The sequence below is a fragment of the Stomoxys calcitrans genome, chromosome 3, assembly GCF_963082655.1.
Source record: "Stomoxys calcitrans chromosome 3, idStoCalc2.1, whole genome shotgun sequence".
NCBI classification, from domain to species: domain Eukaryota; kingdom Metazoa; phylum Arthropoda; class Insecta; order Diptera; family Muscidae; genus Stomoxys; species Stomoxys calcitrans.
This window is the reverse complement of record NC_081554.1, coordinates 60,430,459-60,445,894: the sequence shown is the minus strand read 5'-3', so window position 1 is coordinate 60,445,894 and position 15,436 is coordinate 60,430,459. Positions and strand designations below refer to the sequence as shown.

At 36.7% G+C, this 15,436-nt stretch overlaps 1 protein-coding gene across 6 annotated transcripts in view; it reads left to right on the top strand.

Annotated features, from left to right (window-relative positions):
• Positions 1-15,436, top strand: part of LOC106084761 (protein bunched, class 2/F/G isoform) — a 608,039-nt gene that overhangs the window by 158,741 nt on the left and 433,862 nt on the right. For 5 of the 6 annotated variants that reach the window (XM_059365887.1, XM_059365885.1, XM_059365886.1 and 2 more), the window contains exon 3: positions 12,388-13,404. The exons of the other annotated variant lie outside the window; for it this stretch is intronic. In XM_059365887.1, the coding sequence (XP_059221870.1) occupies positions 12,388-13,404 (1,017 nt within the window). The remainder of the gene's footprint in view (positions 1-12,387; positions 13,405-15,436) is intronic. 6 annotated transcript variants of the gene reach the window in all.

Genomic DNA, 15,436 nt, shown 5'->3' with positions numbered 1-15,436 from the left:
TTGACACCATGTCTGAAATCCCACGTGATCTGTCAAATACTAATGCATGAAAATCCTAACCTCAAAAAAATCACCCTTTAGCTGCCATATAGACCGATTTCTCGATTTAAAGTCTTGGCCCCATAAAAGGCACATTTATAATCCGATGTCGCTGAAATTTATGACTTATGTTAGTCCTTTCGACATCCTTGTCGTATATGTTTCAGATCGGCCTATATTTGGATATGGCTATCAAAAGGACCAATATTTTGTTCTAAAAAATTGAACAGTGACTTGTACTTATTAGACCACTCAATATCCGCGTCAAATTTGGTCCAAAATCGGACCATATTTCCATAAAGCTGCTAAGAGGGCATAAATTATGCATCTTTCACCGAATTATGACGAAAGGTGGTTTGCATATTATGTCCAGGTGGTGTGTATCCAAAGTTCGGCCCGGCCGAACTTAACGCATTTTTACTTGTTGAATGAAAACTTGTGTCGAAAAGATGTGCGAAAAGTGTTCCTAATTTTCCTTAAAAGGATATTTGTGAGAATTTTTCAATACATCGTTTCACTCCTTTTGTGATGCCAAAAAAATTATAAATTCCGATCCAAACATTGTTTGATGATCAGACAGATGAACGCAGAGAAATATGATTAAAATAACTGTCCATCCGTCTTTCTGTCTATTGTATTCTACAGTATTAAATTAATACAGTCAGTGCTTTGGTTCGCAAGTGGAATTAGCCTAAATATGATCCATATTAACCCACATGGTTCCTTTCGTTAGAAAATCTATGTTATCTACTAGCTCAACTCCAAAAGACCTTTCATTTGAACCCTATATTGTCATGGTCGATAAATATGTCTGATTTGGGGTTGGGCGGTCCCACAAACACCTGGCCCCATATTTCGTTATCAGATTCATTTCCTGTCCCTGACCCATATTCTTATGGTTGCAAATTGCAAATTTTCCTATGGACATTCCACTAAGGAACACGGACAAACATCTCATATATCAATGAGTGCTGTCCGATAAAAGTTAAAGCTCAATGGTAAGGGATCTCCTTTTTATAGCCGATTCCGAACGGCGTGCCACAGTGCGACTCCTCTTTGGGGAGCAGTTTTTACATGGCTGCCATACCAAATGGTACAGTACATCACAAATGTCGCCAACATTAGGTGGGGAAAACCACCGCTTATAATTTTTTTATGATATTCTCGCCAGGATTCGAACCCAGGGTTTCAACGTCTTAGGCGGACATGCCAAACTCTGCACTACGGTGTCCTCCACGATTGGTCTATATATATATATTTGGCTGGCTTTGGGTATGGGGCGGACCCACCCTAAATTTGTATATCAAATTTTTGTTTTTAGGTTTAAGATTAGGTTGAAAAGAGGGTGCAAATATCAATCCGCCCATGCCACTATGGACATACACCTAAGCCAGTAATCGGTTTATTGTGCGCTCTAAATACTTAAAAATAACCTCGAGAAAGAAAATCCAAGTCAGGAATTCCTTGCTACTTACATAAATCTCTAATTGTTTTCCATACCACGCCCCTAAGTTGATTCATGTCTGGACATACACCTAAGCCAGTAATCGGCTTGTTGTGCGCCCTAAATACTTAAAAGTAACCTCGAAAAGGAAAATCCAAGTCAGGAATTCCTTGCTACTTACAAAAATCCCTAATTGTTTTCCATACCACGACCCTAAGTTGGTTCATGTCTGGTATTGAGTCTACACCTAAGTGCCGGTGGCTGTTAGCCGCGAAAGCCGGATAACGACATAGGAAATGCTCCAACATAAGAAAATGCTATGTGCCCCGTTATAATACCGAAAGCTTAACTGACCATAGCAAGCGGTGGTATTTTTCTGATTTGCGGTATGCTCATAAAAATGCAATGATAGTATTTATCGTCACCGCCGTTGATGAGGTGTTATGCGCAGCACACTGATATAAGTGGCGATCGTATGAATACTCGTAACGTTCACTTTTATGATTTGTGTAACACCGCTTTTACCATCTTCTTTGTCAACGGTGTTGTTATGAGTGAATATAGGGATGGAAATACTGCAAACATCGCATCAACAGAGCACATTGATTCGAATCATAATTGCGGTGTTGATGTTTTCAGCGATGAAAAAGCCCATTTATTTTAGCAAAAATATATTTTTATATAGTTATTTCCGAAATAATTATTTTCAAAGTTTTTGGGTTTTTTTTTTTTGCTTTATTATGTTAAAAATAAAATTGCGTTGTTTCTGTTGTTTTTGACTAAGACTCATCATAGCACCGCATATACAAAATATTCATGATATAGGTATTTGCTATGTTAGGTTTTACTTAGGCTTCGCTCGTTTGCATCATAGCGCTAAATACACATCAGCATCACCGCAAAATCATTTGATGTTTGTATAAGCCGTTTGCGTTGATAAGAGTGGAATGGTTGCGTTAGTTGCGTAGATTTCAAAAGACAAGTATTTTTGCAGTTCACAGCAAATGCCATACATAACTTCAGACCTCTGGTACTGACCTCCTTTATACTTCCATTCAGTAATAGCCTTGTTTTCTCACGATCCGGATCTGCCCATAGTATTTTCATCACCCTACCGACCGTTTCGCTGTTCAATGGTGTTACATTCGTCGCGACGTTTATAGTCGTTTTGTTGTCTTTTATTCCGGATTTTGTCATTATTTTTCTTGATTTTATTTTAGATCTTTTCTGTTATATTGTTTGCATAGCTCTACTAAACTCGTTGTTGAGTCCTTGCTCTGTAGGAGTTGAGGCGACTACATCTGCCAGAACGCACTTGAGCCAGAACTACTCTGGTTTGCTGGGGGAGGACAATTTCTTCAGTAGCCCGGTAGCCATTTACCGCATCTGCTGCCGTGTCTGCATGAATGTTGTCTAGACCTGCTTGATCTAGATGTTCTCTCTTGTAACACTGAACCTCACGCTCTAGATCATCTAGATCCACCTTAAGGCTTCTGGGCGGTGGATATCCATCCACATGGTCTCTACGGTAACAGCCCAAAAGGTATTGCTTAGAGAGCATGTAGTTATGTCTTCGCACTGGTAGGATCTTTGTCTCCTGACCGTCGCAGTTCGGAGGGCTGCATTCTGACAGATATGAATATTATTCAACTGCATGTCACAAAGTTGACGAGACCACACTGGCGCTGCATAACTTACCACAGACCGGCCAATTGCGGTGCAAGTGGTCAAGGTTTCTTTGTCTGCACCCCAAGTGCTGCCAGCAAGTGACTTGAGGACCTTGTTTCTACTTTTGACTTTATCGCAAATTGTTGTGGCATGTGGTGAGAATGTGTAAGAGCTGTCAAATGTGACGCTAAGTATTTTGGGACACTTGAGGGTCGGAATCATTTCTCCATCGACCATCACAGTCATCTCATTATTCACTTCACGCGTATTTGTAGTGAACAGGATGCTGCTAATTGAATGGGTTTGTGTCTCTGCTAGTTAAAGTTAACTTTATATTCACGGACATATTTAGTGACATACCAAGAATTCCTTTTTTAAGTTTTGCAAATTTATATGTTTTCCACTGTATGTCAACATTCGATACGCATCGTTAACTTGTTAACTTCTGGTTTAAAAAACTAAACATTAGAGTTTGTTGCTAAAAATAATTTTTGTGTCATATGCTGAAAACTTTAATGAATTAACATTGGCGGGTAATAAAATCTAAATACAAACATAACATGCATTTCTGTGCATTATTTGCCACAAAATAAACTAAAGTTTGGAGTAATGTCAGTTGCATACTCTTGACTAGACCATATCCCTCCACACATTTGGTTATGCTATTTTCCATGAAAGCATCTCTAATGCCATAGAAAATAATTGGAGCATATGCGGAATTTGAACAAAATTTGTGCATTGCGTAATAGGTATATTGTACTTTGCAAATCGTACGAGAAGAAGAATAATAACAATGAGCTTATACAAAAATTTGTTGGAGTTAGGTTAGGTAAAAGTGGCAGTCCTTTACAGACTCACTTGGACAATTTTAAGTCCATTGTGATACCACAGTAGCGACAGACCAACGCTTCTGGCGGGAATCGAACCCACGACCTCTGCACTGGTAATTCAAGCATGCTACCAACTCGGCTATCGGGCGCCCTGGAGTAAAACCAATCGAATTTAAATGGAGTTTAACGGAGGCGTATCAAAGGATCCATTAGTCCTATCCGCATCCAAATTATAATATGTCGCTTGTAAAGCCATAGTCCTTTCCGTCGCTTGGAAAATAAGGGTTGCCGTTGTGCATTTTTTTAACTAAATTACTCCGAGATATGGCATTATTGCAAATCAGAGTAAGGCTAGTTTCCTCTGGATATCGAAAAATTATTTCTGTCAGACCATTCTACACAGTGTGCTGCAGTTTATTTGATACAGCCTTTTCATAGTATAGACTTAGTGAATGAATTGGAAGTAAGGGGGATAGTGTTGGGCTTAAAATATAACGTCTCTCCAGGGTATGATAATATAGACGCTCGGACATTGATTGAAATTAAGGATTATGTAATACCAACGTTAGTAAAGATATTTAATAAAATGCTGCAAACAGCTAGATATCCTGATAGCCTTAAGATTAGCAAAGTTGTACCTATTCCAAAGATTAGGAATGCATCATCTGTAGAACATTTTCGTCCAATCTCTCTATTGTCTGTAATAGACAAAGTTTTTGAGAAAGTTCTTCATCAGCGATTGTCTCAATACTTTGATGATAATAAGTTTATCTATAAATACCAATTTGGTTTCAAGCAAGGATGTGGGACAGAAGAGGCAGTTCTAAACGTTATGAATTATATATATGGTGCTTTGGATCAAGGTTATAATGGAGTTGCAGGATTGTTTTTGGATTTCTCCAAGGCTTTTGATGTAGTAGATCACGAAATATTGTTAAAGAAATTGCAATATTACGGTGTTTGTGGAAAAGAACTTGCTCTTTTTAAGAGCTATTTGACCAACAGGATGCGATATGTAGTTGTTTCTGGAGAGGAAAGTAATATGGCTAGAGTTGAATGTGGTGTGCCTCAAGGAAGTTGTTTAGGACCTCTACTATTCGTGATATACCTGAATGATATAGTTAATTTGAATTTAGCTGGTAGAGTTTATATGTTTGCGGATGATATTTGTATTTTGTATCCTTATAGGCAGGCACTACCGTTAAAAATTGCAATTGAACATGACTTATCGCTGCTTGTTGAATTTGTTCGCATTAATAAGTTATGTTTTAATGTGTCTAAAACAAAATTGGTTAGATTTAGACCACATTCGTATCATAACGACAATTCTTTCAGCATTCTTTTTGATGGGAACGAGGTCAGTGAGGTTAATAATGTGAGGTATCTGGGTGTTAACCTTCAAAACAGTCTCACGTGGGATGCGCAGATAAATTGTGTCAAGAATAAAATTGCTCCTGCTATTGGAATATTATATAAGATGAGGTACGTCCTTGACACTAAGACTAAATCATTGATATATCAATCACTTGTTCAAAGTCATATCAATTACTTGACAGCTTTATATGGATCAAAAAATTCAAATGTATTAAAAACGTTACAACGCATGCAAAACAAGGCTTTAAAGGCAACTTTTAACTTACCGCTAGCTTACCCAACAATAAATCTGTACAGTGATATTTGTAAAACAGTACTTCCGGTGCATGCTTTGTACCAATATCAGACATTAATCTACGTGTATAAGTCTTTGAATAATATTGGCTATCGCACTATACAGTTTTCGCAAAATCTTACAGTTATTAATACTAGGAACCGAGATAATTTGAAAGTAGTACGATGCAGGTTGGAAACCACAAAGCAGAGAATTAACTATATGGGAAGTTATATGTATAATAACTTACCAAGTACTATAAAAAACTCAGGCTCATTGCCGATATTCAAGAGAAACTTGAAAGCATATTTGCAATCTAAACTACAGATGCTTCTAAGCTAATGTATCTTATTGTAAAATTATTTATTTATTAGTATTTAATTTAATCCTTTAAATTATTACACATTTGTGAATATTTTGTGAATAGTTATTATTCTGCCAGCATGTCTCAACTATGCCTTTATGGCGCTGAGACAACATTATAATTGTTATAGATTATCACAGTTTAAAAGAAATAACAATAAAAAAAAAAAAAAAAAAAAAAAAAGATTCCCATGGTGTTTCGGTCCATCCAAACTTAGCTAATTTTTCTCGCTATTCTTGCTTATAATGGTCACACATGTCCCTCTGATATTCTGAGACCATTATTTTGTACATTCCATTGTTGTGGCATTTATTTTTTCCTGCAACTCCTTTATAACATGTCCCCAAGCTTCGCCAAATTGCTTAGACATTAGATTAAGCTACTACCAACAGACGCACCGCACCCTTAATTGAATCTCTTTAGCTGCGGTTTCAGGGGGACCTCTTTTCAAGGTTAATTATATTTTCACTTGCTAATTGGCATATTTGCCGTTGCATGTCCCGTTGAAAAATGTTTATTCTTTTGCGTTGTAATTTTTTCTTGTTTCTTGTAACATGTCCTTTGGAAATAAATTACTGGCACTTTTTATAAACTGTTGGGTAATTATAACTTAATTTATGACTAATTCTTGTTGTATTGTTGTTAGTGTCCTACGCAAATGTCCTGCGGCTTTTAACGCCTTATGACACATGACCTTTTAATTGGCTTAATTTTTTTTAGTCAATTCATCATAAGTCATATTTGTTAACATCCCCGCCGAGTTTTTCTGCTAAATAGAATTTTTCTTTAAAGCTTCATGAGAATGACGAATGCACCAATGGCACAAGTTTGGAATTGTTTTTGGAAAAAACACTCTAAATGGGGTTTTTTTAATGTAGAGTTTTACGCAGATCAAATCATTTTGTCTTCTTATTTCCTGAGATCCCCAGGGCCTGTGGAGAATAAATGTGAATGTCGTGGCGATTAAATAAAATCACGAATTTTAAGCAATGAGAGTTTTTTTTTTTTTTTTTTTGAATATCTTAAGGTTTGTACTGCTAATTAAAAAATCAAAAATATATCATGTTTGGGGGGTGTTTACGAGGCGGGGTGGTCACTCAGAGACTTGGCCCTGAAAAAATATCAGATTCGTGCTCTACTTCCAAACACCTTTCATTTGAGTTCCAAATTGCCATGGCCGGTAAGCATATCCTGTTTGTTTGGGGTAGGTCGAGCTGAGGTGTTAACGGGATCGTGTACGAAATTTCAAGGCCCTGGGTTGTCCGGGCGCCTTTTGGCACGCCCTAAAGTTGTTGCAAAGATGGTTTCAAAATCGGCATTTTTTAGTAAATTTGCTGTGGAGGCTACAAATATTGTTAGGTGCAAACTATTTTTTGCGTGGGTTTAGGGGACATGGAGTAAAAAAAATATGCACCCAATTGGTGGATCTATACTTTGAAAATTTTGAGCTCGAGGGGATTTTCCAATTTTTTAATAAAAAAGGCCCTAGGTTGTCCGGGAGCCTTTTGCAGGCCCTAAAGTTGGAGCAAAGATGGTTTCAAAATCGGCATTTTTTAGTTAATTTGCTGTGGAGGCTACAAATATTGTTAAGAGCAAACTATTTCTTGCATGGGTTTAGGGGACATATGGAGTAAAAAAAATATACACAATTGGAGGATCTATACTTTGGAAATTTTGAGCTCGAGGGGATTTTCCAATTTTTTAATAAAAAATTGCCTACTTTGAATACATATAGCACCCATTTAAGTTGACATATCTTGTTCAAATTTCACTTAACGCACCTTCAATGTGTTCCCTTTAAAAAGAAAAATTAAGATATTGAACCAAGTTTTTTCAATAAAGCCTAATCAATAAAATACTTTTTTTTGTCAAAAAATACAAAAATACACTTTTTTCATATTTTCTTACTTCCAAACTTTTAACTGTATAATCAGATGTATACATTGGCGGCAAAGTCGTTGTAAAATTTGTCACGAATCCAAATCATGGATAAAAATGAATATTGAACCGCAAATACCTTTGCAAATAGCGAAGATATCGGTCAAAATTAAAAAAATTCACAATTTTCGAATATCTCCGAAACCATTGGAGATGTTGAAGACCTCAAGCGGACTTAAAATCAGACCATAAATGAAGATAAGGCGGCCTGAACAATTTTTCGAAATACCGAGGTGACCAACTTTGGGGCCTGCCAAAAGGCGCCAGAACAACCTAGGGCCTTGAAATATATTACACGATTTCGTTAACACCTCAGCTCTAACCTTTTCAAAGAGATATATCTACTCATTCTCACACGGCATATATTTTACAATTTTTTTTCGATTTTCTCCCACATTGCAACCCCCCAAACAACCTCTCATTTGAGTCCGACATTGCCATATTGTCGGTAAATGTGTCCTGTTTGGGGGTGTTTGGGGCGTGGGATGAGCCTCTATATATTTGTCCCCAAATTGGATATCAGATTCATTTTCTACTTTTCTACTACAAATACCTTTCATTTGAGTCCCATATTGTCATGATTAATATATGAGTCCCTTAAGCTGGTCGCGCTCATCTTAGGGTACGATGATGTGTATCCCCAAGATTGCCAGCTACAACCTGAATATACAGTTAATGGATGGACTTGAAACGAGGTGTGCATGTACGTGAGTTGTCGTTTTACCCGTGAGGTCCGTATTTAATTCGTAAGTGACCATGATTGAATTAAAATTCTTCGAGCGTGAGTATGTGAAATCATGCTCACACCACTAATCACGACTCACGATACATCCACGTGACATTCACGACACACCAGACACTTACGACCCACCAGATACTCAAGTTAGAAATTCCGTGCTACTTACAAAATCGTTAATTGATTTTCAATACCACTCCCTTAAGTTGGTTCATGTCTGGTATTGTGTCTCCGCCTAAGTGCCTGTATCTGTTAGACGCGAACGCCGGGCAATGACAAAAGAAATGCTCCAACTGCTCATCATCTTCCCCCATGCCCTATACATGCTATCACTTGCCGCACCGATTTTACATAAGTGAGCTCGTAGTCCTATGTGTCCCGATATGATATCAATAGCTATACTGACCTCCTTCTTGCTTCCTTTTAGTAATAGCCTCGTCTTCTCACGATCTGAATCCCCCCATAGGATTTTCGCCGTCTTACCGATTGTTACACTGTTCCACAATGTTGCATGCGCATTCGTCGCCCACTCCCTTAACTCGGACTGCGTCGACCCGAAAGGCTTCGGGTTAACCAATTGATGGCAGTCCTCTGGCCTGCAACGCCAAATCGTCTGCCCTTTTATTTCCCCTTACTCCGTTATGGACCCGCACCCAAACGATGCGGCTTTTTCCCATCCTCAGAGAAGGCGCTAATCTCCTTCTTACAACCGACCTGGTTGTTATTGCCCTTATGGCAATTTTACTGTCGGTATATATGTTCACACTCGACGTCCTCGCGTTAGCACCACACCACTTCACGCATTTCGTTCAATTTATCTACCTGTTCCTTAGCATATGGTTTATCCAGTCTCTAAGGACCGGGACCACCCGATACTGGTCTAAGGATTGGATCAGTGTGTCGGTCCACACATTGTTAAAAGCCCCCTCGACGTCAATGCATACCGCCAGGATGTACGTTTTGGCATCGAAGAATTCTTCTATTTTATGCACAAACGGGTGCAGGGCTGTCTCCACCGACCTTTCCTTGACATAGGCATGCTGTTTGTATTTGAGCAGTTCGCTGGATGTCCTACTGTTTATCATGGTGTCGGATTGTAGAAAGGACGTAAGGCTTATGGGTCTGTAGGCTTTGGTGTCGCATAACATGCCTTGCCGGGCTTGGGTATAAACACCACCCTTGCCTCCTGCCAGGCTTTCGGAGTATATGCAAGTCCTAGGCACGCTGTGATAACGCCGGAAATATTCAATCAGGTCCGGGTGACTTATATGGTTTGAAATTCCTCAAGGATTGTTTCACCAAAAAGTCCAAAAAGTCAAATCCTGTGGAAAATGGGTTTTCGTCAAAAGTCCAACATGTCCTCCGTTGTCTCTGCTCTCACTACCATGTCGTCTACTAAAGTTTCAGTTTGGACATGGGTTTTTGAGAGAAACCTTTTTTATCTTAACGGCGTCGTTAACGCTATCGACCTGTTCGGAGAAAAGCTTCCAGGAGGCACGTTTTACCGCTCTGGTAATCCTATTGTATTCCTTGGGCCGTGTGTAATACACATCCCTACAAACTTCCGCTTTTTCGACATGCTCTGTTCGATTTAATGTTGTAACATAATTCAAACTCAATTTTTTTTATCAATTATAAGCAGATCTTATTTGTTAATTCAAACTCTTTCCGAGTTTATGTGGATTTATTTCGATGTCATGATACAAAATTATGTTAAAAGCGTTCCATTTTCGCACAACTACAATATGGTTGTGTATTATTATTTGCTGTATTCATTGGGCTATAAATAAAACAAAATACTACTTATGGGAGTTATTGTTTTCGCACATTTAAATTCCTACTTTAGGTTGAATATTTCTTTACCGCTCAAATATTACTAAACATTGTATGTGCTTTAGAAATTCATGTCGTGTTTCTTGTACCTGGCAGCCTTTTGTCTGCTTCTCTAATGATTTTTGTCATTAGACATATCAGCATTTTTGTCCCTAAGTCGAATCTTTTAAAAATTTCTCTCTTCGAATTTACAACCCGCACTCGAACCAGCTGCTCAACATAATGAATGTTCTTTGCTCAGTCAAAAAAAAACATCAGCAGTAAAATGTTTAAAACAGCACGCTATTGCAATAATGTGGACGCACATGGGCTTGCTTGGGATTATTTTGTTGTGTACGTACACATTTATGCCCAATAGTATGACAAAAACTCTTCCTTTTTCTCTAGTAGGAGAGACATAAGGAAATCAATTATTCGCCCGGTAAACGAATAATCGTTTGCGGCTATTGAAACACTTAAAGAGTTCTTGGTTTTACAACAAAAGATAGGTCATTTTGCAGTAAGCGAAGCTGCAAAAGGGTTTACAATAAACAAAGTTAGTTACATTCAACAAAGCTACGTTAATGGAAAACTTTTATATGTTGAAGCGAAACGTTACTCAGTTACAATAAAAGAAAAATTTCGTTCAAAAATTACATTGTTTGCCGTTTAAAAATTACTTTGTTTGTTGCGTTTTAGTTTTTTTGCGTGCATATAATGTCACGTTTTAAGAAAAAATTGCCTTTTAAAAAATGTTTATGAGATTTTTTGAGAGTTAAATTTCTGGGAACCATTTTAGTGTTTAATAGCATTGGATGATTTCTTTATTACAAAAATCTAGTTACGGCGATAGGCCCACCATTTTGGTCAAAATCTAAGTTTTTTTGTAGTAAAAACTTAGTGGGCGATATAAGAAAAATTTTTTAGAAATTGTTTTTAAAAAATTTTCAAAAAAAATTGTTTTCTTGTTATAAACTTGAAAAACTAAATACTTGAATAACTAAATACAATACTATAAATAGTAAATAAATTAAATGTTATCAAAATTGTACAACGGAATCGATGTTTGAATTTTAATGCACTGGCTTGGTTGAATTTTCTACAAATACAACTATTGTTTAAGAGAAACTATTAGTTTTGCAGGAATTCTAAATAATATTTAAAATCAATAAGTCTATGCATAACTGAAAATAAGAAAAATTAACTCACTTTCATTGAATACCACATAAACATATATATAGCCAAACAATCTCTACCTTCATGATTGGTTATCAAAATTGTGAAAAACCCAAATTGGTTAGCTTTGAATTTCAATATGATTTCCCTGTTTTTCCCTAATGTAAATTATTTTCCTATCTAAAATCTGGATAAAGAGAAAAAGAAAAGCATTTAAAGCATGAGATTGCCCTAATTCTATATATATATTTCCCTCTCTCTCTCTCTCTCGACTATAAGCGTAGTCTTAAGTTTTTATAATTTAGAAATTTTTGGCACATTTCAAAAATAAAAATATTGGTAACATTTTATTTTCTTTTTTCTTCTCTTCTTTTTTATTGGAATTTTTTTACACTCCAAAAAAAAAAAATCTCTATGAAAATCAATCACAAAATACACACACCCACACTCAAATGTCAAATTTTGTAAAATTTTGATTTTCGAAATCAAATTATCAAAATGCTTACGATATCCAATTGAAATCGAATGTATAAACTGCGATAACCATGTGTACGAATGCTTTTTCGAATTCGCCGGTTGAAAAACAAAAATCATGAACCTAAATCAACGAAACATCATCATGTACTATAAATTTTGCAATTTAAACCACCACACAATCACCGGCGCCCGACACCTAACCATCCACCCCCACCCATATGTCTCATATACATTTGTTTGCTTTGTGATGAGTAGAAGCATATCCAGTCTCACCCAGGCCTTGATTGGTACGCAAATTTCTGGTAACACTGCAGGCGATTTGGGTAGCAATCGCAAAAGAGCTTTTAGCACGCCGCACATAGCCTCCAATGTAGTGCACCAAATGCTGGCTACTTCAGTGTCGGCCACTGCCGGCAATGAGTTTGCTCCCTGCCAGATATTGCCCACAACTCAAGGAGGCGATCCGCAAAATGTGTATTTCTATAATAAAACTGGCTCAGGACGTTCCTCGTTTTGTGTAGATGAAAGCATATGGAAATCATCGGGCATGGAGTCGACTATGAGAGGCAATTTGGGTGATGCCAATGCCCAGGTGGTTGCATCGGATAGCAATATTTACACCAATCTGGCTATGGGAGATGAACGTTATAAGCTACCCATGGAGTTCTCCAGAGTGTATAGTCCGGGTGTTAGCATAACCACCAGTCAATATGGTGCCGAGGATTTGGATGAAGATGATGACAACGAGGAGGATTTCGATGAGGCTTCAGATCAATTCTCACCTTTACTCTATGCCAATACACTACAGAAAAGTTCTCATCCCATACCCATAAGTCCTTCACAATCACCATCTCATATGGGTGCAGCAGCAGCGGCAGGAGCAGCGGGAAGTGTAGGAGTTGCAAATACAACATTGGTTGGTCGCAAAAGTCCCAGGTCTCATTCACCCATTAATCATGTGGCCTATAGTGCTAGCGATGCCACAGGTATCTATCCATTCTCGCCTTTCTACAGTGGTTCACCAGAGGGGGCAGCTGCCATGGGACCCCACACATTGCCGCCCAAAAAGGTTTCCTTCAGCTATGATCCAGCATTCGGTACGGCGGTCACACGTCTAGCGATACCAACACAAACACAAACGCAACAAAGAAAATTATCACAGCCCATCGGACAACTGTCCGCACCCATACAGCCCGCCCATAGGCTGTCTACGATATCGGTGGAAAGTGCTCCAGCTTCCATGTTATATGCAACATCACCAACATCAAACAGGTCAGTAGCAACTCGCAAAGAGGATCCAGTTACTACATCCACATATATTGAATGTTGAACTTACCACTACCACTACATGCAACAAACCAAAACAAATACAGGCTGTGTATTATACAATAACGAAAACCTAGAGACAACAAATCTGGTGCTACGTCTGTCTGTAACCATCTTCATATATAACGTCTATATAATAGCATTTTGTACTGTTCTGTATATCTAAAAAATATCTCAAAAACAATCATAGCAGCATTCGTTTGTTCAATTGTTCCTTGATATGTGTCTGTCTCTTTCACTTTTTCTATTGGATTGTGTTTTTTTTAATATTACCAGCATATGATATGACACTTTTTAGAAGGAGATAAAGCGAAGCGAAGTGAAGTTCGCTGCACTCTCTCTTTCTTTCATAATTGCATAATCTTTATAAACATCTTTTTTCTCTCTGTGTATATATTTTTTTTAATTTCTTAGAGTCACAAATTGTCTGTACTTTATAAATGGTGTTACTACGTTCTTCTCTGGTTAATTTTCTTTAATAACGATATTCTCATATTTGCATTGTTGCATTTGATTCACATCTCACTTAAAGTTATTCTCAATCAGTTGATTGAAGAGCATTCATTACAGCAATTGGAAATACCGAGAATGCCTGACCTTTTTTGAGATACTAAATAAAAAATTTCTTAACCTTGCAGCAATTGAAATTTTTGAAATATCTCCAACATCTCAAAAAGGTTTCTTCAAAATTTGTTTACGCTCCTTTTCATTCACTCAAACATTTTTATTCAGTTTTTTTTTTGTTTGGTGATGTGAAGTCAATTGTTTATGGAATAAAAAATTATGTTTTGTTTTTGTAGAAAATTTTTAGTCCAAATTTTGCATTGATTTCTTTCGATATTGTCTTGTTGTTAGTGACAGAAATTGGATTCTTATATAACCATGCAATTGTTTACAATTGGATTTACTTTTCTGTAAATATATTTTGACTTTACAGGTTTATGACATTGATTTTGTTTTCTCATAGCTAATGTCATATGGAATTGGGCATGTGGTGCTTGGTTTGAAGGAAACTTGTATTTACAATTTTTCATATATATATGTGTTTTTTTTTTTTAATTTAACCACATATTTATTTTAATAAACTATAAAAGGTAAGTATTAAACTTATTCTTTCAAATCAAAAAAAAATATTTTATTAAATAATTTTTAAATATCAATTTTAATTTACGATTGGGAAACTTGCAATAGGCGTATTAGGACAACAATGTTATTTTGTACACAAAAGGAAGTTTAAACAAATTAAATATATTTTCTTTGATAAAAGGAAAACTTTAAAATAGGTTGTAGATCTTTAAATAAAATGTCTGGAACTGGCACAACCTTTTCCTTTTGAATTCTACTCCCTAACTGAATTTCATTTTGCTTCACAAAATTAGTTTTTTCCAACACTTTTTCTTCTTTTTGAATATAAATATTGAAAGACACTTTCATTTCTTTATCTAAGGTACAATGTCAATTCAACATTAAGGACATTTATGTTTTATTATAGGATGCAAAGTGATGATGATATGGTTAAAGTTCTTTTCCTTCAAGTAAAAAGTCTTACACCATAGGAAATTTGTCCTTAAAATTTGGAAATAAAACTGATTTTAGTTAAACAATTTTTTTTATGTTAGGATTACATTTTATTAAGTGTTACGGATATTTATCAATTTTGTATTTGGAGACAGTAGGGTATTGAGTTAAATTTAAACAAGTATGAGTAAGAGGATGTCATAGTGGGTGGGAAAAACATTTGTCGAAAGTCTATTCCACACACGAACGGTTCGGGCGAAATAAGAATTCTCTCTATTATGCATTGTCCGGTCCGCTGGCCAATCAATTACAAGCGTGTGCGAGTTCCTGGAATGTCAGTATTTCTAACAAACATTCATTCATCAGGAATAAGAAAATACACCATGAAAGTATCGGTTGTGATGTTCGCTCAACTCTCTCCTTCTTTCATAATTGCATAATCTTTATAAACATCTTTTTT